This window comes from Sminthopsis crassicaudata, chromosome 3 (genome assembly GCF_048593235.1).
Source record: "Sminthopsis crassicaudata isolate SCR6 chromosome 3, ASM4859323v1, whole genome shotgun sequence".
In the NCBI taxonomy this organism is placed as follows: Eukaryota; Metazoa; Chordata; class Mammalia; order Dasyuromorphia; family Dasyuridae; genus Sminthopsis; species Sminthopsis crassicaudata.
This window is the reverse complement of record NC_133619.1, coordinates 528,957,715-528,979,358: the sequence shown is the minus strand read 5'-3', so window position 1 is coordinate 528,979,358 and position 21,644 is coordinate 528,957,715. Positions and strand designations below refer to the sequence as shown.

The 21,644-nt window shown below is 33.7% G+C and overlaps 1 protein-coding gene across 2 annotated transcripts in view; it reads right to left on the bottom strand.

Annotated features, from left to right (window-relative positions):
• C3H11orf65 (chromosome 3 C11orf65 homolog) overlaps nucleotides 1–19,862 on the bottom strand; it is a 36,892-nt gene extending 17,030 nt beyond the window's left edge. Inside the window, exons 1-3 of one of the 2 annotated variants that reach the window (XM_074304328.1) lie at nucleotides 19,433–19,862; nucleotides 12,677–12,841; nucleotides 7,273–7,383 (exon numbers count right to left, since the gene is read on the bottom strand). In XM_074304328.1, coding sequence (XP_074160429.1) covers nucleotides 7,273–7,362 — 90 coding nt within the window. In that variant the 5' untranslated portion in view covers nucleotides 7,363–7,383; nucleotides 12,677–12,841; nucleotides 19,433–19,862. The remainder of the gene's footprint in view (nucleotides 1–7,272; nucleotides 7,384–12,676; nucleotides 12,842–19,432) is intronic. The other variant, XM_074304329.1, reaches the window with a different exon arrangement.
• Nucleotides 19,863–21,644: the final 1,782 nt, after the last annotated feature.

Genomic DNA, 21,644 nt, shown 5'->3' with positions numbered 1-21,644 from the left:
ATGATTTCAAACATAAAACTTAAATAGGATTACAAATAGACCTAAAATGCTGAGAAATCCTAGAATAAATGTCTGCCATCTTCAGGTGGATTCCTAAGTTTTTTGGAAAGTTTGGTTACCCCTATCAGTAGGAATTTGATTAGGTGGAGATGCCTTGGCTTTTCTGGCTAATATTTTCATTTCTGAATCTTAATTTCTATATAAGAAGATATAATTGAAAGTATTTATTATGATCATTATCATCTTATATGAAGATAAATATTATCTCACTTGATCCTTACAACAACTCTGGAGGTGCATTTTATAATCCAGATGAAGAAATTGAGGCAGAGATTATTGATTAAGTGACTTAACTAGGGTCACACAGCTGGTAAAGGTCAAATACCAGAGCTGAAATCTGATCTTCCTATTTCCATGTTTGGTGTTCTCTGCACTATGCCACTTAGCTGCCTAAAATGTATTCAATAATTTTAGGTTTGTTTTTATGTCTTTTGTATTGTTTTCTAATTGTATTTACGTATTTGATGTACCTTGGAGTCTGAAATATTTTATATATTCTGCAGTTATTCTGAATGAAATTCTTTTTCTATCTCTCTTGCTGACTTTTGTTGGCAATATGTAGAAAAGCTGATGATGTTGTGCCTTATATTTTGCTATTATACTGAAGTTATTGTTTTGACTAATTTTTAGCTGACTCTATACAGTTCTCTAAATAAATCATGTCATCAAAAAGTGATACTTGATTCTCCCAATTTCTTTTTTTTTTTTTTGTCTTATAATTAAAATGTCTAGAACTTTATCAAATAAAAGTGGTGACAATGGTATCCTTGTCTTACCCTTCATCTAATTAGGAAAGTCCCTATCATTTTCTAATTAATAATACTGCTAATTCTAGGATTTAGATATACATCATTTGCATTATTAAATAAGAGTCAATTTATTCCAATTTTTTTAGTATTTCTAACAAAAAATGGGTATTGTATTCTGTCAAAAGCTTGGGGGTTTTGCACATGAATAATCATGTGGTATTTTTAAAAATATGGTCTATTATGCTTATTGTTTTCCTACTATTGAACCAACTTTACATTCTGCTATAAATCAAACTTGGTAATAGTGTATAATCTTTTAAATATAGTGTATTATTTTTATTAATATTTTATTCAATATTTTAGTGTCTTATGTTCATTAGGGATATTGATATAATTTCCTTTCTTTTTTAACATTTAAAAATATTTATTGCTGGAGCGTGGGGCAGTGGATAGAGCACCAGTCCTGAAGTCAGGAGAATGCAAGTTCAAATATGACCTATTTTTTTTTAATTTGCTTTGCATCAGTTCATATAGGTTTTGCCATATTTTTCTGAAATCATCCCATAGCACAATAATCATATTCCAGAGATTGTTCAGCCATTCCCCAACTGATAACAAAGAATAGGAAACTGAGAGGTTGCTCATCTCAAAAAGATTTGCTATAAATATTTTTGCACAAATAGATATTTTTCCTTTTTCTATGATCTCTTTGGGGCATAGGCCAATAGGCATTAGTGTACCTATTTTGCCCCCCCCCCCATACACACCATTTGGTATTTCTGATAAGTGTGAGGTGGTATCTCAAGAGTTGTCTTAATTTGTATTTCTCTATTTAATGATGATGTAGAACTTTTTTTCATGTGATTACAAATAGCGTTGATTTATTCTTCTGAAAATTGCTTGTTCATACCTTTTTACTATATTATCAATTGAGGAATAGCTCTTTTATAAATTTGACTCAATTCTCTGCATTTAAGCAATGAAGCCTTTGTAGGGAAACTTGCTGTAAAAATTTGGAAATATTACTTGTTTACATCTTTCAGCAAAATGTACTTTCCTTGAATTTATATCTTTTAGATTCATTTTTGCTTTTGCTTTGTCTGAGATCATGATTGCTATTCTTGCCTGTTTTACTTCAGGTGAAGTGTATTAGATTCTGAGGTAGCCCTTTTTAACTGTATGCCATTCTGTTTCAAGTGGGTTCTTTATGAACAACATATTGTTAGATTCTAATTCCTAATACACACATATACATACAATATGTGTGTGTATAATATATAGCACAAACATACATACACATGTATATGTATATTCTTTCCTCTTTAAGTATTTATCTGTTACCTCCTTCCATTTCCCCCCCACTGTGAAAACTCTTCACTGTAAAAAATGTGAGAAAGTTTTCCCCATTCTACCTCTTCTCCCTTCTTGCAGTGAATCCCTTATCACTTCTTCATTTTGGGGGTTTTGAATCCCTTATCACTTCTTCATTTTGGGGGGGAGACATTCCAGTATAATTGATTAAAACCCATATTCTTTGTTTATGGAGGCTCCTGCCATAAGAATGATAACATTCTTATGAATTATATGTATCATCTTCCTATATAAGAATGTAAACTTTATTAATTCCCTTATTATACTCTGTCATATTTATCTTTTTATGCTTCTTTTGAGTCTTATATTGAATGTCAAATTTTCTATTCAGTTATAGTCTTTGTATCAGGAATGCTAGAAAGTCCTTTATTTCATTAAATATCTATTTTCCCTCTAAAGGATTATACTCAGTTTTTCTGGGTAGGTGATTCTTGTTTGTAATTCTAGCTCCTTTGCCTGCTTTCAAATCTTCTGATCATTTAATGAGGAAGCTGTTAAACCTTGTGTAGCTCCAAGATATCTGAATTGTTTCTTTTTGGCTGCTCTTAACATTTTCTACTTGACCTGGAAAACTCTGGAATTTGGATTTGAATATGCTGGGAGATTTCATTTTGGGGATATCTTTCAAGAGGTGATTAGTAGATTCTTTCAACTGCTATTTTACCCTCTGTACTTAAAATAAGAAGGGCAATTTCATATTTCTTGAAATATGAAAACTAAGCTCTTTCTTAAATTAACTCTTTTCAATCTATTTTCCACATCAATTTTTTTTCTAATGAGATGTTTCACCTTTTCTGCTCTTTTTAAAAATTCTTTGGACTTGGTTTTATTGTTTCTTAATGTCTCATGGAGTCATTAGCTTCTACTTGCCCAGTTCTAATCTCTTCAGTGAACTTTATATCTCTTTACCAATTCTGTTTTTTAGAGTTCTTCAGTAAATTTTTGTGCTTTAAAAAAAAAAAAACAAACATCAGGCTGATTCTGCTTTTTAAGGTGTTATTTTTGTCAAATTTTTGATATCTCTTTTATTAGGCTGTTATTTCTCTTTTCATAATTTTCTTGCATCATTCTAATTTCTTTTCTAAATTTTTTCTCTATCACTTTTATCTCTTTCTTTAATATTTCTAGGAATTCTTGTTGGGCTTATGTCCCATTAGCATTTTTCATTTGAAGCTTTGTTTGGAGTTGTTTTCACATTGCTGTCTTTTTCGGAGTTTATGTCTTGATCTTCATTGTGACTTGTTTTATTATTGTTTGCTCATTTTTCTTGACTTTGCAGTTTATGTTAATGTTGGGTTCTTCTTACAGGGGTGTGAGACGGAGCACTATTCCAAGTTTCAAACTCTTTTCATGTTGCTATTTTCAACACTAGTTCTAGGGGTCTACACATTTTTGGTGTTTTGAAGGTGGTATGATTCTGAAAGAGGTATAGTCACTGCTCTCCTGATCTGCACTCTGGTCTTCATCTAGGAAGGGCCCCTGTTCACCTGCAACCAAAAGCACTAATGTTCTTCCTGGTCCTAGAATTATGATAAAGTCCCTTGCTATCTTGAAGCTGCAAGTGTTAGTGTTCCTAGCATTTGGGACTGGGACTAGGTTCTGCATACCTTTCCTTCTTGGAACTGTGACACAAAACATTTCTAGACTCTGGTTCTTCAAACTGTTGCTGCTGCTGTCTCACTTGCCTCCAAGGCCTAATGCTGGTGCTGCTAACATGTGTGCTAGACCAGTTCCCAACCTAGTATTCCAGATTTGTCCTGCCAACCTCCTACCTCGTCTTAAGCTAGAAAAATGTCTCAACCTTTAACCTTTTGTTGGCTTTATAATTCCAAAATTTGATTATATATATATATATGTAAAACAAGGTGTTGGAGGGAAATACTGAGAGTTCAGCTGGATTGCTGCCTCTAATCCATCATCTTGGTTCCACTTTTAATTTTCTTTCACTGTTTTAAATCTTCCTACTTTAGATTTCTGGACCATATTTGTATCCTAGAAGGAGTTTTGTAAGATTCCTTCTTTTCCTGTTTTTTGCAAACAGTTTATAAAATACTGGAAGTTTCTTTAAACATTTAATAAAGTTCCTTTGTAAATCCACCTGACCTTGTTGTATTTGGGAGGAGAGTATAGTTGAGGTTTTTTAAAAATAAAATTTGTTCAATTTCTTTTTCTAAGATTTTGATTTTTTAGATTCTCTATTTCTTGTTCTACTAATCTATAGATTTCATATTTTTTGTAAATGTTAATTCTTTTCACTAGTTAGCAGTTTGGCTATTTTATCTTTTTTATCACTAACATTTTGCCTATTTTATCAATTTTATTTTAAAACTAGATTCTAGTTTTATGTATTAATAAAATGATTTTTGTTTTAAATTGTATATATCTTTAATCTTTATAATTTCTTCTTTTGTGTTTGAAGTTTTTAAATTTGTTTTTCTAATTTTTTTAACTGTTGGCTTTCATTGTCTATCACCTGTTATCCCTTTATAAATGTAATATTTTTGATAGAATTACAGAAGGCTAGCTATTGGCTGAAGAAAGACAAACTGTAATCCAGATAACCTTTTTTAAAGGTTATCTAGATACAACTGGAAGTTATCAGGCCAGGAAGTAGCTTCAAGAAATGTGACCTTTTTTCAGCAGAGAAGAGAGAAGACTATATATATTCAAACTCTGTTTACATTTAATTCTTGTTACACAAGGGATTCTCACAAATAATTAATAACAAGTAAAGCTGTGTATTGAAACAAAACATCAAGCATAAATTGGACTCCCACAGGTTACAATATATCAGAAAAATAACAAAAAACGAATGAATTTTTCTGGAAGTTAGAGATCTTAGCTCAAACCAAGAGAGAGGACCAGATCTAAATCAAGGAGAAATTCTCTCTCACTAGGAAGGCCAGCTGGAAATCAAGGATGTGTTGAGGAGCTGACTTTCTTTACATATCCATAATTTCCAAAATCTTCCTCTCTGTCTTCACTGAAGCCTCTGGCACAATATATACTTCTCCCCTAAAGCTTTCAAACCACCCCTACCCCAGTACAAAGCAATGCCTGCATATTTCTTTCACAAATTATGAGTCCTTTCTCACCTATATATATACAGGATGAAGTATAGGATTTTTCTTTCCTCCCCCTGCCCCCAAGCTTGGTTGGGAACTGGGATTATATAACTTCTGCATTTTTAGAGATTTACTAACAGGAGAATTGGGTTCCTTCTGACATGTTGCTGTTGTAGCTAAAAGTCCCCAAAGATCAACTAGCCCCCTTTCAACTTTTTTTTCTTACCACCAAACAGTGAATTTACTGTTAATATAACTATTTAATAATATTTAATACACCAATCTAAAGCATCAGAAGTGAAACTTGGTTCTTCAATGGATTATAATTTCAATAATGCCTTTAACTGGTTATAGAAATTAAGTATGTATACAAAATGCAAAATTATCATCCTTATTCCAATGACTTCTGAATCTCTATTTCTAGCCCTAGTTTCCTGAATTGTAGCAATGTATGATGAATTACCTATTAGACATTTTGAATCAGATGTCTTATAAATATCTAAAAATTTGACATGTCTAAATATAATTCTATCTTCCTCCCAACCTTCCACTCTTCCAGAATTCCCTACTCTTGAAGACGTTAAGTCTCTCCAAGTACCTAGGTACTCAATTTCACTGTCATTCTCAGCTTTTCTCTGTAGTCTCCACTCAACTGCCAAATTTTACCATTTCTTTTTTTCCAACACCTCTTGAACATGTTCCTCACATAGCTACCTTTCTAATTCATACCCTTTCAATTTCTCACCTGGATGACTACAAACAGTCCCCAAATTGGTCTCCTGGCCTCAAATCTCTCACCACTCCAATTTAGCCTCCACATATTTGTCAAAATGATTTTCTTAAAAATTCAACCTTGTTACAAACTCCTATAAAGTCTAGGAATTCATGCTCATCTATAGGATCAAATATAAGCTCTTTTGATTAGCATTTAAACCTCTCACAACCTGGTCCTCTCCTACATTTTCAGTCTTCTAATATGTTGTTCCACTCTGTGTGCTCTGTATAGCCCTATTTTGGTTTCTCAAACATGGCACTGCAACATCAATTTGCTGCCTTTCCCTGGTTGTCTCCCATGTCTGGGACATATTCTTTATCTCTACCTCTTAGAATCCTGAAATTTCCTGAAAATCTCAATTCAAAGTATTATCTTCTACATGAAGACTTTCCTTATTCTCTTAGCTGCTAGTGCATTTGCTCCTCAAACTACCTGAGTAGTAATATTCATTTTGATTATATTACATATATATGTATAAATTGTCAATGTAATCTCCTTGAGGACAGGGGTTATTTCACTTTTATCTTAGCACAGACTCTGATATAAATACAGGTGCTTAAAGAATTCTTGCTGATTATTAGTTCTAAATTATTCATATATTATTACCATCAAAAAATTTAATGCATGCCTAAATATTTGTAGTGGCATTTTTTTTGCTATAATAAAAAACTGAAAACAAGGTGATATCCATCAATTTTCTTCCTAATTAGTAATTATGTCTCAATTTATTCTCTTTTATTCTTTAGCTTGATTAGAATAACTATTTATCTACTGTTCTGCACACCAACATTTGAGGTGTCCCAGCCTACAATTACTTTAGTCTTGGCATAAACATGTGAGGCAATAGTTGGAAATCATTCTGCTTTTGTGGAAAACAAAGGGACTTGTTATCCTGAGAACAGAGAAGCCCTAATTCACAGAATCATTTGAACACTAAGATGACCAGCAGAAAAAGGAAATACATTTTTAGCTGTAAACCTTCAATCACTATGGTGAGCCACATAAGTCCATTCTTCATTATTTTATCACTAGCTGTATTTATATATAGTAAAGTACTATGTTCAATAGCGACATATAGTGCATTAATGTTTGTAGTTCACACAAACTGATTTTCCAGCTAAGAAATTCAGACGGTGAAAGTAAAATGCTTATTAATGATGCTATTATTTTTCTAAATTTAATTTTATTGTTATTTTGAATATGTAAGATGATTTTAAAAATGATTTTCAAAAATATGAATAACACAACTTACAAGATAATTTTTCCAGACCTTCTGAATGAGCTTGGCCGCTTTATCATAATCTTCAAAAGTTAATTCATCATCTTCTGAAATTGAACTCATGTTTCATTGACATTTGAAATACTTAAAGCAAAAAATATATGTAAAAGCATAAATTAGAAGCACTACATGTTTACATTAAACTTTTACAGGTATATTAGGCAAATTATACACAATTTTATGTAAACTACATATTAAAATCAGAATTAGTATTTAGACTAATGACTGAATTTAAAATTTTAAATCTGATTAATTTTAACAATATGATCATAAGAGGTCCTCCACTGAAATCCTATTCTAATGCCTCATTTTAGTACAGAGGTGATCCTGAATTTTTGAAAGCTATTGAAGTAATAATAACTTATAATTATATAGAACTTTAAGGTTTTCAAAGCACTTTATATAACTTTCTCAATAATCCTATGAAACAGGTACAATTAATTATCAGCTAAATTTTATAGATTAAGAAAGCTTGAGAGAGGTGAAATATCTTGTCCTGGGTCACACAGCTAATTAAGAACATGAGTTGGGATTTTAATTCAAATCTTTTCGACTCCAAGCCTGGAATTCTCTACAATATACCATGCTTTCTTTCAAGGTATCTCAATAGAGATAAAATTCTGGCTCGAGAGCAGTTTAGGCACAGTATATAGGCATAACAATGGCATATGAGTTTCTAAGAATCAGATCAGCAAAATGAAGAGAGATTAAACATCAGAGTTTGCTACCAGTTCTGAGTTTTTTAGAATCCTAGCAGATCATGATTATCTATTCATTTCTGCAGTTTAAACATTACTACTTCAATTGGACTGTTTTTTAAAGAAATGTTTTATTGATGTCTTTTTATTTTTTAATCACATATTTTCCCAGTATATTCACTTTCCACTGAACTCTTTTCTCATGTGTAATAGAAAAACTAACAAAGGAGGAATCTAAACATGCTCTAAGTATTGGGCCTTCAATGACTAGCTTCTCTATTATATTTATAATAATAATAATAAAAAAAACAGTTCTACAACTGATCAACAATGATTAGGGAGATCTATGCATAGTCCTCTACCTTTCTACAGAAAGGAGGGAAATAGACTTCTAAGTCTAAGAGAAGAAGTTGGATCTTTTCAATTAATCTGAGTTCAATTGCCTTTTCTGTGTTTCCATTTATATTTTTACAGTATATTATTCCTCACTAGTGATTTTTTTCTTTGCTTTGCATCAATTCTTACAGTTTTCATGTGCCTCCAAATGTCTTTGTATATGTTTCTTATTGTATAATAAAATTCCATGATGTTCATATTTAAACTTTGTTCAGCTATTCCTTAATTGTTGAGCATTTGATTTTTACCTTTTTAGTATAGAAATAAAATAGTGCTACAAATATTTTTGTATTTTTAAAAATATTTTGAAGTATAGGTGATATGATAAGCCATTTAGAAAACCCAGGAAACTAATAAAATTAATTTTTAGCTTTAGTAAAATAAATTCAGAAATCTAGAAGTCACCAATATTTCTATACATACTAACAAAAAATAAAAGAATTGACAAATAGGGAAACATTGTGTGTGTGTGTGTGTGTGTGTGTGTATTTGTGTGAAATACTTGGGCAGTAAACTACCAACATATTCACAAGACTTCTAAAAGATATCTCTGCAAAATAAGTTTTACGGAAATAATTATTCAATATTGTATTCCTTGGATCTCTAATTGCATTGATGTAGATTCTCCTTTCATGGACATAGAGTACATTTTAGATGATCTCTGAGAGTTTCTTGGGACTAGAAAGTTAACTTCATGTCACAATAAAGCACTGGAATAAGACTTTAAAAGAATATACAGAAATAAAGAAAGACGAATACTGAGGAGATATTTAGTTTTCTATGATTAGATCAAAATAACCTAAATTAATCTATAGTTTAAATGTAACATCAATCAAAGTGCCAATGGGATAGTTATAGAATTACATATGGAAGAACAAAATGAAGGCTCAAAGAGGACTCATACAAGGTTCTAATTTATATATTAACTATCTAGAGCAAATACAAAAAATAAAAAAAATAATAGATGTTAAGTCAATAAATCCAGATCACAAAATACCTGGAAAGGAATTCATTATTTAAAACTTGTCAAGGACTTTTGGGGGTGAAGTCAAAATGGTGGAGTGAGAATAGAAAGCTACTTGAGCTTTTCCAGTTTCCCTCAAAAACCACTTGAAATTAAGCCTCTGAATAGAGTCTGACAGAATGAAACCACTCTCCAGCTCAAGTAAGATTAGAAGAACTTCAATGGGATAAAAGTGGTATTCAGCCCCCTCAGATAGGGTCTGGGAAAGCCAGAGTGTTAATCACAACAGAGCAGCAACTGAAATCCTCAGTCCTGACTCAGTAGCAAAGCAGATCAGTGTGACAGACTCTAGACCCAGATCAGAATGCAAATTTCCAGCTCAGGAAATCAGATTGTAACCTGGAAAGAGCAGGTAGGGCCAACTCCATGCTATGAGCAAGACACTAAGAACAAGGGGGTCCTGTACTCAAAGCCAAGGCTTAGAGAGGCACAAGAAGCTTGGGACAGTGTGTTCCAAGAGCATTGCTCAACCTTAAAAATCCCAAAATAAGAAAAAAGAAAATGAGCAAGAAATAGAAAATAACCTTAACGAAAGCAACTGATAGGGAATAGGGAAGACCAAAACACCAAGTTCTATGACAACAAAATGCCCACATGGGAAATCTCAAAAGGTGATATGAATTGGTCTCAAGCCCAAAAAGGCTGCTTAGAAGACTCATAAAGAATTTTAAAGGGCAAATAAGAGAGAGAGAGAGAGAAGAACTGGGAAAAGAAATGAGAGGTATGCAAGAGAGAGTCAATATTTTGGAAGATGAAGGACAAAAATTGACTGAAGAAAACAATTCCTTAAAAAATACAATTGGTCAAATGCAAAAAAAAAAAAAATACCCTGAAGAAAACACCTTGAAAAGCAAGATTAATCAAATGGAAAATGAGATACAAAAGCTAACTGAAGAAATCATACAATAAAAACTAGCACAGGGAAAATGGAAGCTAATGACTTTATGAAAATCAAAAATCAGTCAAACAAACTAAAAAGAATGAAAAAAATGGAAGAAATGTAAAGTATCTCATTGGAAAAACAGCCAACCTGGAAAATAGATCTAAAAGTGGTAATTAAAAAATTTGGGGTCTATCTGAAGGCCAAGACAAAAAAAAAAAAAAAAAAAAAAAAAAAAAAAGAGCTTGAATATCATTCTTCAAGAGATATCAAGGAAAATTACCCTAATATATTAAAGCTAGAAGGCAAAATAATCATTGAAAGAACCCATCAATCATCTCCAGAAAGACATCTCATAAGGAGAACCTCAAGAAACATTGTTACAAAACTCCAAAACCATAATCACAAGGAAAAATTACTGCAAGCTGCCAGGAAAAAAACAACTCAAATATAGAGGAGCCACAGTCAGGATTATCCAGGGTCTGGCAGCATCTAGGATCAGAGGGCCTGGTATACCATATTCTGGAAAGCAAAGGGCCTGGGATTACAACAAAAAATCAACTATCCAGCAAGACTGAGCATCATTTTTCAGGTGAGGAAATGGAGCTTCAATGAAGTAAGAAACTTTCTATTATTTCTATTGAAAAGACCCAGAATTGAATGGAAAAACTGATCTTCAAACATAGGACTCAAGTAGCACAGAAAGGTAAACAGGAAAGAAAACAAAAATATTATTTAAAGGTTGAACTATTTACATGCCCAGATGGGGAAATGATACTTGTAAACTCTTGAGAACTGTATTTTTTATTAGGTCAATTAGAGGGGCCCTACATAGACAGAGGGTGTGTTATAATATTAAAGAAAAAGGCATTAAAATGTGGGAAAAGCATGTACTGGGAGAAAAGGAAAGAGAAGTTAAAATGAAATAATTAGATCATATAAAGAGGCACAAAAGAGGGAAAGAAAGGAGGGGGATGAGCATTGTCTAAAGCTTAACCCCATCAGTTTTGGCTCAAAGAGGGAATAACATATTGACTCAGTTGGGTATAGAAATTTATCTCACTTTATAAGGAAGTAGGGGGAGAAAAGAAAAAGGACTGGGTGGAAGACAAGGGCAGAAATACTTGAATAAAGGGGTTAAGAGAAGAGAGGAGAAGTGATAGAAGAGAAGACAAATGGAAGAGGTGGGTAAGAAACAAAAAACTTCTAACAAAGTTCATGGTGCAAAGAGGGGAGAATCATAACTGTTAATGTGAATGGGATGAATCCTCCCATAAAATGGAAATAGCAGATAGATTAAAAACCCAAACCCTATAATATGTTGTTTACAAGAAACACATTTGAAACAGAGAGATACTTAGTAAGTAAGGGTAAAAGGCTGGAGCAGAATTTAGTTATAGGAAAAAATAAACAGTAAAATGAGGCAACATGCCCAAGCCAAAACTGAGGGGAAATTTTACATCTTCAAATAGTTACATGAGTAAAATTGAGAAAGAGATTGGACATTAAAAAACCCTAGTTATATACCAAATTAGAAATCCTAAAAATCAAAGAAGATATTAATAAAATTGAAAATTTGGAAGATCTTATCCATTTCTTTGTAGACTTTTTCTACTACTTCATCCTCTACATTGATGGGTAAGTTAGAATTAATGTCATAGAGGTCTTTTTATAAATATCTGTCAACAATACTGTACTATACAATAATCAAATGACTTGTGAAATAACTTTTGTTGTTTCTGAGCATATATATAGAGAGAGATATATGTATCTATCTATCTAGATATATGTATATACAACCAAATGCATTAATTTTATTCTTAGCCTTTTCAAAATTCTGTGTACGAGCTAACTTACATTTAAGGGCCACTTCTTCTTATATTCTCATTTATGACAAAAAAGATCACAATCAATGTGATTTCATTCCTCAGTTGGTATGCCCACACTGGAAAAGAATCCCAGATTTAGAGTACCTATTGTTGTTCAGTAGTTTATAATTATGTGCAACTATTTGTAACTCCATTTGGGGTTTTCTGTGTCTTGCTATTTTCTTCTATAGTTCATTTTTAGGATGAAACTGAAGCAAACAGATTGGAATGATTTGCTGTTGGTCATATAGTTACTAAGTGTCTAAGGTCAAATTTGTACTCAGGAAGATTAATCTTTCTGACTCTAGATGGGGCTCTCTATCCACTATGCTACACAGTTGTCCCAGAGTACTAATTGCTAAGCTAAATTTTGTATACAATTAAAAAATTATGAATCTTGGTCACATTTTCCTCATTGTATGAAATTATCACTGCAAAAGCAGATGGGATTGTCTTCACTTAGGATTGATGGCAATTTAAATTTTTTTCTTTATTTCATATGGTATCTTACCCAAATAATTAATCATCCAGTAGTAATCCTACTTTTAATTTGTCTTCCTGATTAGCTAGGCTGGCTGTAAGAAATCAGATATAGCATATTGCAAAAACCATTTTCAGGAAAGTAGAAATTCAGAGCTTGAATTCTGCTGGCATAATCTTCCAGAGTCCAAAATCACTATCATTAAAAAAAGAGAGAGACACAGATCAGAACTTTAAAGACAAATTCAAGTTAAAAAAAGTCAGTAATAATAATAATTTGCATTTATATAGTACCTGCTATGTGCTAGGAACTGTACCAAATGCTTTACAAATATTTCATTTAATCTTTTCAACGGCCCTGTAAGGTAGGTATTATTATTATCCCCTTTTCAGAACTGAAGAAATTAAGGCAATCAGAGGCTAAGTGACATAAGAGTCACAAAACTAGTAAATATGTGAAGCCAAATTTGAAATCAGGTCTTCTTGATTCCAGAACCTGCACTCTACTTACTTTGCCACTTTTAGAATACATTTATTCCCAACATACAATTAACTGTTAATTTGAGAGTTAATAATAAGAACAAAAGAAAAAAATTCTTAATTTTTATATTTCTCTGAAATAAGATGATCATTCTTTATATAAACTTTATAGACAAGCAGTATACAAGAAAAAAAAGTGTACTGTATTGTTTTAATTGTGCACTTGATACAACATATTGCCATACAACGTATCATACATACATTGTAGGACCCTAATTTCAATCTTCCAGTCCTTTCTTGATTATGCCTTCTCTTTTCAGTCAACCTACTCTAGTTGCATTTATATTTATTGTAGGGCTTTGATTCTAACAAACATGAATTTACTGTTCTATAGGATAATTTCTACTGATTGCTGGACAATCCTAATCCTTATTTTTAGAAAGTCTGAAAAAAATATGCTTTTAATGATTTCCTTAGTATTCTTCATATTTATTTTTTTAAGATTTTCTAGACCTTTCTAAATATGAGGTGACAATGATAATCACTTGTGGAAAACTATTTACCATAAAGTTTTTTCATGCTCCCTGTGAAGCTAAAGTGCTAAATGCTTCCTCTCTATGGTTTCCAGGAAATTAGTAACCTTCTAATCCTTAGCTCTGCCTTTTTTTTTTTTTTTTTTTTTTTTTGGTGGGATGGCAATGACTCACTACAAAGGTTTTATGAATTTGTGGAATCTCTCAATTAAAATCAACTTCTTTAATATGTTAATATGATGATTCATCTGATTCTCACAACAACCCTGATAGGTGATATTATCCTTATTTCACAGATGAGGAAACTAAGTCACAAATAAGTGATTTGTACATGTTTACCTATTTAATAAGTATCTGAGGCTGGATTAGAACTCAGGTCTTTCTGAGCCTAAGTCCTGTATTCTATACTATACCATTTAGATATCTCACTACATTTATTGTATTGATATCATATATATCATATACAATACATGTATTGTATTGATATTGATATCTTTACATTTATTGTAAAGGGCTGAAACTCTGAATAGGTGCACTGGAATCAGACAACCAAGCACTTAAGGCAAATTATCTATTGGATAATACTCTATTAGCATATGCTTGGAAAAATGGCCCTTCTCCCTATTCTGTGCTGGCTTGATCTTTTGGTATTCAGATAATCGTAGGAGGGATCAGGAGATGGAGTGAGACAAGCCAGAGTCACTTTGGAGGAGGAGGAGGAGAAGGGAGGTTTGTGTCGAGCCTCATGGAGGTTTGTCTGTCCCCTTCACTTCTCCCCCTAAAGACCAAGGACTTTTGCTTATCCTGACTCCAGCTAATTCTGAGGTCTCCAAGGAATTAACCCAGACTTCACATTTATGAAGACTTTTTTGAAAGAAGGCAGAGTGAAAACAGAATTAAAAAAAAAAATCTCACAAAAATTAAAACAAGAATATACACTCTGACTACAACTAGGTAAACAAGAATAACCTCAACAAAAGTGACAAAAATATACTGAGAATAAAAAAATTTCACTATGGATAACAAATAGGATGATTTTGTTATTATCTTATTAAAGACAGATATACATTTAAATTTTTTCTTTCATTAAAAAACTAAATAATGTAAATTTTAGTTTTTTTATAACTATCTATGTATATGTTTACACAAATTAAATTATTCATAAGCAAGCATATGCCTGATATGTATTATGCTAAGGTCTATTCACCAAAAAAGAGAATTCTTACTCTCAAATAGCTTATTCCAACTTGACCAGACCACAATTACAAAAAGAAGTCACTAGAGGCAGAGTGAAGGGTTATGGCCTAGGAGAGTTCAGAAAGCAATGATAGGGTAGATGGTAAGGTCTGCTAGTCTTACAGATCATAGTGGAAGGCTTGTCTATTATTTTGAAAAAGGGAAACACTAAAGAAAATTATGTATATTATAATGTATAATGTATGTTTATTCCCTATTAGAATGTAAGCTCCAAACAATGAAAAAAGTTTCTGCCCATTGAAAATTGCTATGGTGATAAGATCAAAACACACTCAGAAGATGATAAAGTCAAAATTTCTCTATCCAAAGCCTTCAAAAAAAATAAAAATTGGGATCAAGACATAGAAGAGCTCAAAAGGGATTTTGTAAATCAAGTAAGAGAGATAGAGGAAAATTTAGGGAAAGAATTGAGAGTGGTACAAAAGGAAATACAAAAGAATATAAAGAGAAGAATGCCTTAAAAAGCAAAATTGGCCAACTGGGAAAGGAGGTACAAAAGCTCACTGAGGAAAATAATTCCTTAAAAAAAATTTTGAGCAAATGAAAGCTAATGATTTTATGAGAAATTAATATACAAAAAAGCAAAACCAAAAAATTAGAAAAAAATGTGACCTATCTCATTGGAAAAACAACTGATCTAGAAAATAGATTCAGGAAATATAATTTTAAAAATTATTTGTCTACTTGAAAGTCATGATCAAAAAAAGACTCTAGACATAATTTTCCAAGAAATTATCAAGGAAAACTGTCCTGATATTCTAAAAACAGAAGGTAAAATAGAAATTGAAAGAATCCATTGATTATCTCCTAAAAAAAATCTCAAAATGAAAACTCACAGAAATATTATAGCCAAATTCCAGAACTCCAAGTCAAGAAGAAAATACTGCAATCATCCAGAAATAAACAATTCAAGTGTAGTGGAGTCACAGTCAGGATAACACAAGATTTAGTAGCTTCTATATTAAAGAACCTGAGGACTTGGAATATGATATTCTAGAGGAGCTAGAATTACAACCAAAACTCACTTATCCAGTCTTCAACATAGAGAAGACCTAATTCAATTCCAATTGATCAATGATGGATAGAATCAGCTACACCCAGAGAAGGAACACTGGGAAATGAGTGTAAACTATTGGCATTTTTTTTGTTTTTCTTCCCAGGTTATTTTTACCTTCCAAATCCAATTCTTCCTTTGCAACAACAACAACAACAACAACAAAATTCAGTTCTGTACATATATATTGTATCTAGGATATATTATAACATATTTAATATGTATGGGAATGTCTGCCAGGGGGAGGAGGAAAGGAGGGGAAAATTTGGAACAGAAGGGATATTGTTGTAAAAAATTACCTATGCATATGTACTGTCAAAAATGTTATAATTATAAAAAATTTTTAAAAATCACTTATCCAGCAAAACTGAGTATAATCCTTCAGAGGATTTTCAAGCATTTGTGGTGAAAAGACAGCTGAATGGAAAATTTGATTTTCAAATAAAGGATTCTGAAGAAACATAAAGAGGTAATCAGAAAAGTGATATCTTAAGGAACTTAATAAAGTTTGTTTACATTTCTATATGAGAGGATCATAGTTTTAACTCAGTAGAACTTTTCATTATTATGGCACTTAGAAGTAGTATATGTAGACCCCAGAGGGCACAGTAGTGAGTTGAATATGAAAGAATAATATCTTTTTAAAAAATAATGAAATTAAGGGTGAAGTAGATGGCATAGTGGATAGAGCACCAGCCATGAAGTCAGGAAGACCAGAGTTCAAATCTGGCCTCAGACATATAACATTTTCTTTTTTTCTTTTTTTTTCTTTTTTTATTTTTTTAGGGATAATGCTTACTATATGCCACACACAGTACTATTTATTTATTTCCTTTTGGTCATCTTTTTGGGAACATATAACATTTTCATTGTATTCTTTAAGTTCCATATTAATTTTGTCTTTCCCTTAAAGTCTGTGGCCTGACCATACAGAGACAGTTTATTCAGATATGAATAACGAGTCATTTCCTGTCCATTAAAATATAATCAATTTCATCTTTTATGATGTTATTTGGTGTTCACTATGTCTAAAATCTTCCAAATCTTTTCTTTTCTTTTTTTTTTTTTAATTCATTTTTCCAAATTATCCCCTCCCTACCCCTGATGGCAGGTAATCCCATACATTTTACATGTGTTACAATATAACCTAGATACAATATATGTGTGTAAATACCATTTTCTTGTTGCACATTAATTATTAGCTTCCGAAAGTATAAGTAACCTGGGTAGATAGACAGTAGTGCTAACAATTTACATTCGCTCCCCAGTGTTCCTCCTCTGGGTATAGTTATTTCTGTCCATCATTGATCAACTGGAAGTGAGTTGGATCTTCTTTATGTTGAAGATTTCCACTTCCATCAGAATACATCCTCATACAGTATTGATGTTGAAGTGTATAGTGATCTTCTGGTTCTGCTCATTTCACTCAGCAACAGTTGATTTAAGTCTCTCCAAGCCTCTCTGTATTCCTCCTGCTGGTCATTTCTTAGAGAGCAGTAATATTCCATAACCTTCATATACCACAATTTACCCAACCATTCTTCAATTGATGGACATCCATTCAACTTCCAGTTTCTAGCTACAACAAAAAGAGCTGCCACAAACATTTTGGCACATACAGGTCCCTTTCCGCTCTTTAGTATTTCTTTGGGATATAAGCCCAATAACAGCAATGCTGGGTCAAAGGGTATGCACAGTTTGACAACTTTTTGGGCATAGTTCCAAATTGCTCTCCAGAATGGCTGGATTCTTTCACAACTCCAGCAACAATGTATCAGTGTCCCAGTTTTCCCACATCCCCTCCAACATTCATCATTATTTGTTCCAGACACATAACATTTTCCAGCTCTGGGACCCTGGGCAAGTTACTTAACCCAAATTGCCTCAGCACCCAAAAAAAAAATAAAATAAAATAAAAATAAAAAATTAAGAGGTGAGAGGAATGTAGTGGGAGAAAGGGAAAGAGAAAAGTGAAATGATGCAAATTATCTGCCATAAAGAAAGAGGCAAGAAAAAGCTTTTACAGTGAAGGGGAGGAGAAGGGCTTTGAGTGAGCCTTACTCTTATCAGAATTGGCCCAGAGGAAATAACGTATATACTCAAAATGAGTATAGTAATCTCTCTTACTCTTCAGGAATATAGGACAGGAATGGGATATAGGAAGGGGGTAGGGTGATAAAGGAGAGGGCATTTTGGAGGAAGGAGTGGCCAGTACCAAAACACTTTTGAGGAGGGACTGGGTGAAAAGAGAGAGAGAGAACTGGGGGATATACAGTTAATAATAATAAGTGTAAAAAAATTTTTGAAGCAATTTTCTCTAAGGCCTCATCTCTCTAACATAAAGGGTACTCAGTCAGATTTATTAAAAAAAAAATAGTCATGCCTCAATTGATAAATGATCAAAAGATATGATCTGTACCTAAAGGGCTATAAATTCATTTATATATTTTGATCCAATAACACCACTACTAGCTATCGATATCAAAAGTCATTAAAAAAAAAAAAAAAAAAAAAGGAAAATGGCCTATATGTACAAAAATATTCAGAGCAGTTTTCAGGACAAAAAAAAAAAAAAAAAAAAAAAAAGGAAATTGAGGAGATGCCCATCCATTGGGGAATGGCTCAATAAACTGTAGCATATGTTGTAATAGAATATCATCAATCATGGGAAATGATAAGCAGGATGGTCAGGGAAAAAACGAAAACAACAACACTTGGAAAATCCTCCCTGAACCCAAGCAAAGTGAAATGTATTGTATATAAAATAACAGTGTTCTGAGATGACTGACTGCCATGACTTTGCTATTCCCAGAAGTAAAATTATCCACCACTACTCTGAAGGACTTAAGATGAAAAATCCTATCTGTAGCTAGAGAAGGATCTGACTGTCTGAATATAGATTGAGGCACCTTCTCTCTCTTTTTTAAACTTAATTTTCTTGAGGGTTTTTATTTTAGTTAAGGTGGGAGATCTAAGTTTTCTTTCACAACTTGACTTTGATGGAAATGTTTTTCATAACGTCACATGTGGTTTCTTAATTGTGGGTGGGGATAAGGAAGATTAGCTAGAACAAAAAAACTTAAAAACAAATGTAAAAAAATTTTTTTTGCATGGAATGGGGGGAAATTAATAAAATAAAATTTAAACAATAAAAGAAAAAAGAATGTGTACTCCATGAGCGGGGAATGACTGCCTTTGTCTTTGATTGCTTGGGTGTATTCGCAGCATTGGGCCCAGAGCGCAGCTCGGGAGCACCTTTCACACGGAACCTTTCCTGCTCTTCCAGCTCCCAGAGGCAGGGGCGCTTTCATTTTTTGTCTGTGTAACTTTGTGAAAGTTACAAAGTATCACAAAGTGTCACAGCACTGATACTTTGGATACACTGAACAGAATTTGTCAGATAACTGCTTATGTTTTGTAGACATTTAAAACGGGCTGGAGGAGGGAAGACTAAACCACCAACCTTCTCCTCACAAATTCCTTTCCTCCAATCCCGTCTGTGACTCATGGGATGAAGGCAGGGTTCTCCGTAGTCGGTTTTGCTTAAGAAAACCACGCAACTGCCCAGACTGGGAACCTGGAAAGCTACCCACGGTCAACCGCGAGGAGGCGCCGCCTTCCCGGCCAGTCTCTTTTCCCACGAAAGTGACGATTTCTCCGTCATGTAGAGATCGCAGCGGGGTACGGCGGAGCAGTGTGGAGATGCTGAGGGCAGAGCCCTGGGGAGGAAGCGGGGATGGAAGCGGGGCGCAGGGCACGGAGGCAAGCTAGAGGAGTACAGAAAATATTATAGGGAAGGGTCTCCCAGTCCTTCTAGGGTCCTCTGTGGTACTGGGCCGAGCCCCATTCCGATTCCATTGGAGGTCCTTTTCGCTTCTCGTTACCATGGTGACGGTACCGGAAATGACGCACACCGCCTCTTCCGGCCCTGCCTCCTTGACGGCCTTGGGAGAAGTAGCGCGTGAGTCTGGGTGCACTCTCTCTGCTCACTAGCTACTTGGAGCTGCGGTCAGGGGGAAGGGAAGTCCGCGGAAGGAAGCCGCCGCGAGATGGCCTTCTTCTCTCACAGACTGTCTCTACCTGCGACCTTGGGGCAAAGGATTTCAGAAAGAAAAGGAATTTCCTTTCATTTCCTCCTCCTCTTTTTTTTTAGGAAGTGACTTTTCCTAAGGTCAAACTGTAGTAAATTAGTCCGAAGCAGAGGCGGGATTTCAACTTAGCTCTCCTGACTCCGAAACTGCATTTTTAGGAAGCACAGGACTACCTCACAACCTGAACACTGCAAGAATATGTACAGTATTTAAGTGAATATGCATAGGACAAATATGACGACATTAAAAGATTACCTACGTGTTTTAATTGTAAATGAATATATGCATATTACATATGTACATATGAAAATGGATAAATCTTGGTTTGCCCATAAAGATACATGTATATGTGTGCATATGTGTATATATGTGCATTTATTTATATGTGTGTACATATATACAAGTACATAAAATTATACATGTGTGCATATATTTATACATTAGAACATATAGTGCGTTTATATAGTATGCTATATATATATTGTGTGTTTACACTGTGCATATATGTACATGTAATATATACACTACAGATGTACACATATAGTATGTGTGTATATAGGATATGTTTATATTATATATATGCATATAGAAAGTAAAACAAGATATATAATGACACGTTTGTATTGAAGTAGGCAGATAGTACAGTAGATAAAGTACAGGATTTAGGGTCAGAAGACCTGAGTTCAAACCCTGCCTGGAAGACTTATTAGCAAGGTGATCATATGTAAAACACTTCGTTTATTTGTTGTAATCTCCCACGGAGGCTACTGATTGCCAGGGCCCTACATGCCAATCTTCCCCAGATACACCTGGAGACAATCTGATGTTAAGGTGCCAAACAGCCTTTCTTTATTGGTAATCTCAGCAGGAGTTAGCAGGAAGCAAGAGCAAGTCTATGTATGTGTCTGCATCTCTCTCTGCATCCCTGAATCTCTCTACATCTCTCCGCATCCTTCCTGCCTATGGACTCAAAGCTGGCCATTTATATTTATTCTCCTCTGAGATTACCCAATACCTAGCCCACTCAGCACAGCCTAAGTGCATCCGCAAAGTTAGTGCTGCATTCTAAGAAAAGATCTGGCAAGAAGACACATCCCTCGCCATCTCAAGGAAACACCTGTAAGACACAACTTCCTGCCTCAGGGGCCAATCCCCCTTTTACCTCCTGGGTCCATCCTACAGTTGACATGCATACATGGCAATTCTCAGAAGGAAAATCACTCACATACCCCCCTTTCTGTTTAGTGGGGACCACTCATAAAACCAGCTTTGATATTAAAAATATATCTACATATAAAACATAGGCTTAAAGTAGAAAAAGTACAAACATGCAATAAAGGGGATGAGAAGGGAAATATATTCAATCAAGTATTGGTACCGGAGCTATAGAAGAATTTCCCCAAATTTTCTATAAGGGGCCACCTCAAGCAGTCAAATCCAGATTTATCTGTGGCAAAGGGACTAAGGTCTCATCTTCTGGAACTACTTCAGGCTGACAAGGGGTATATAGCTGGCCCTACCCAATGGGGTCCAGATTGAAGAGGGGAGATGAGTGACTTGTAGGCAGCAGCAGCACATCTGGTA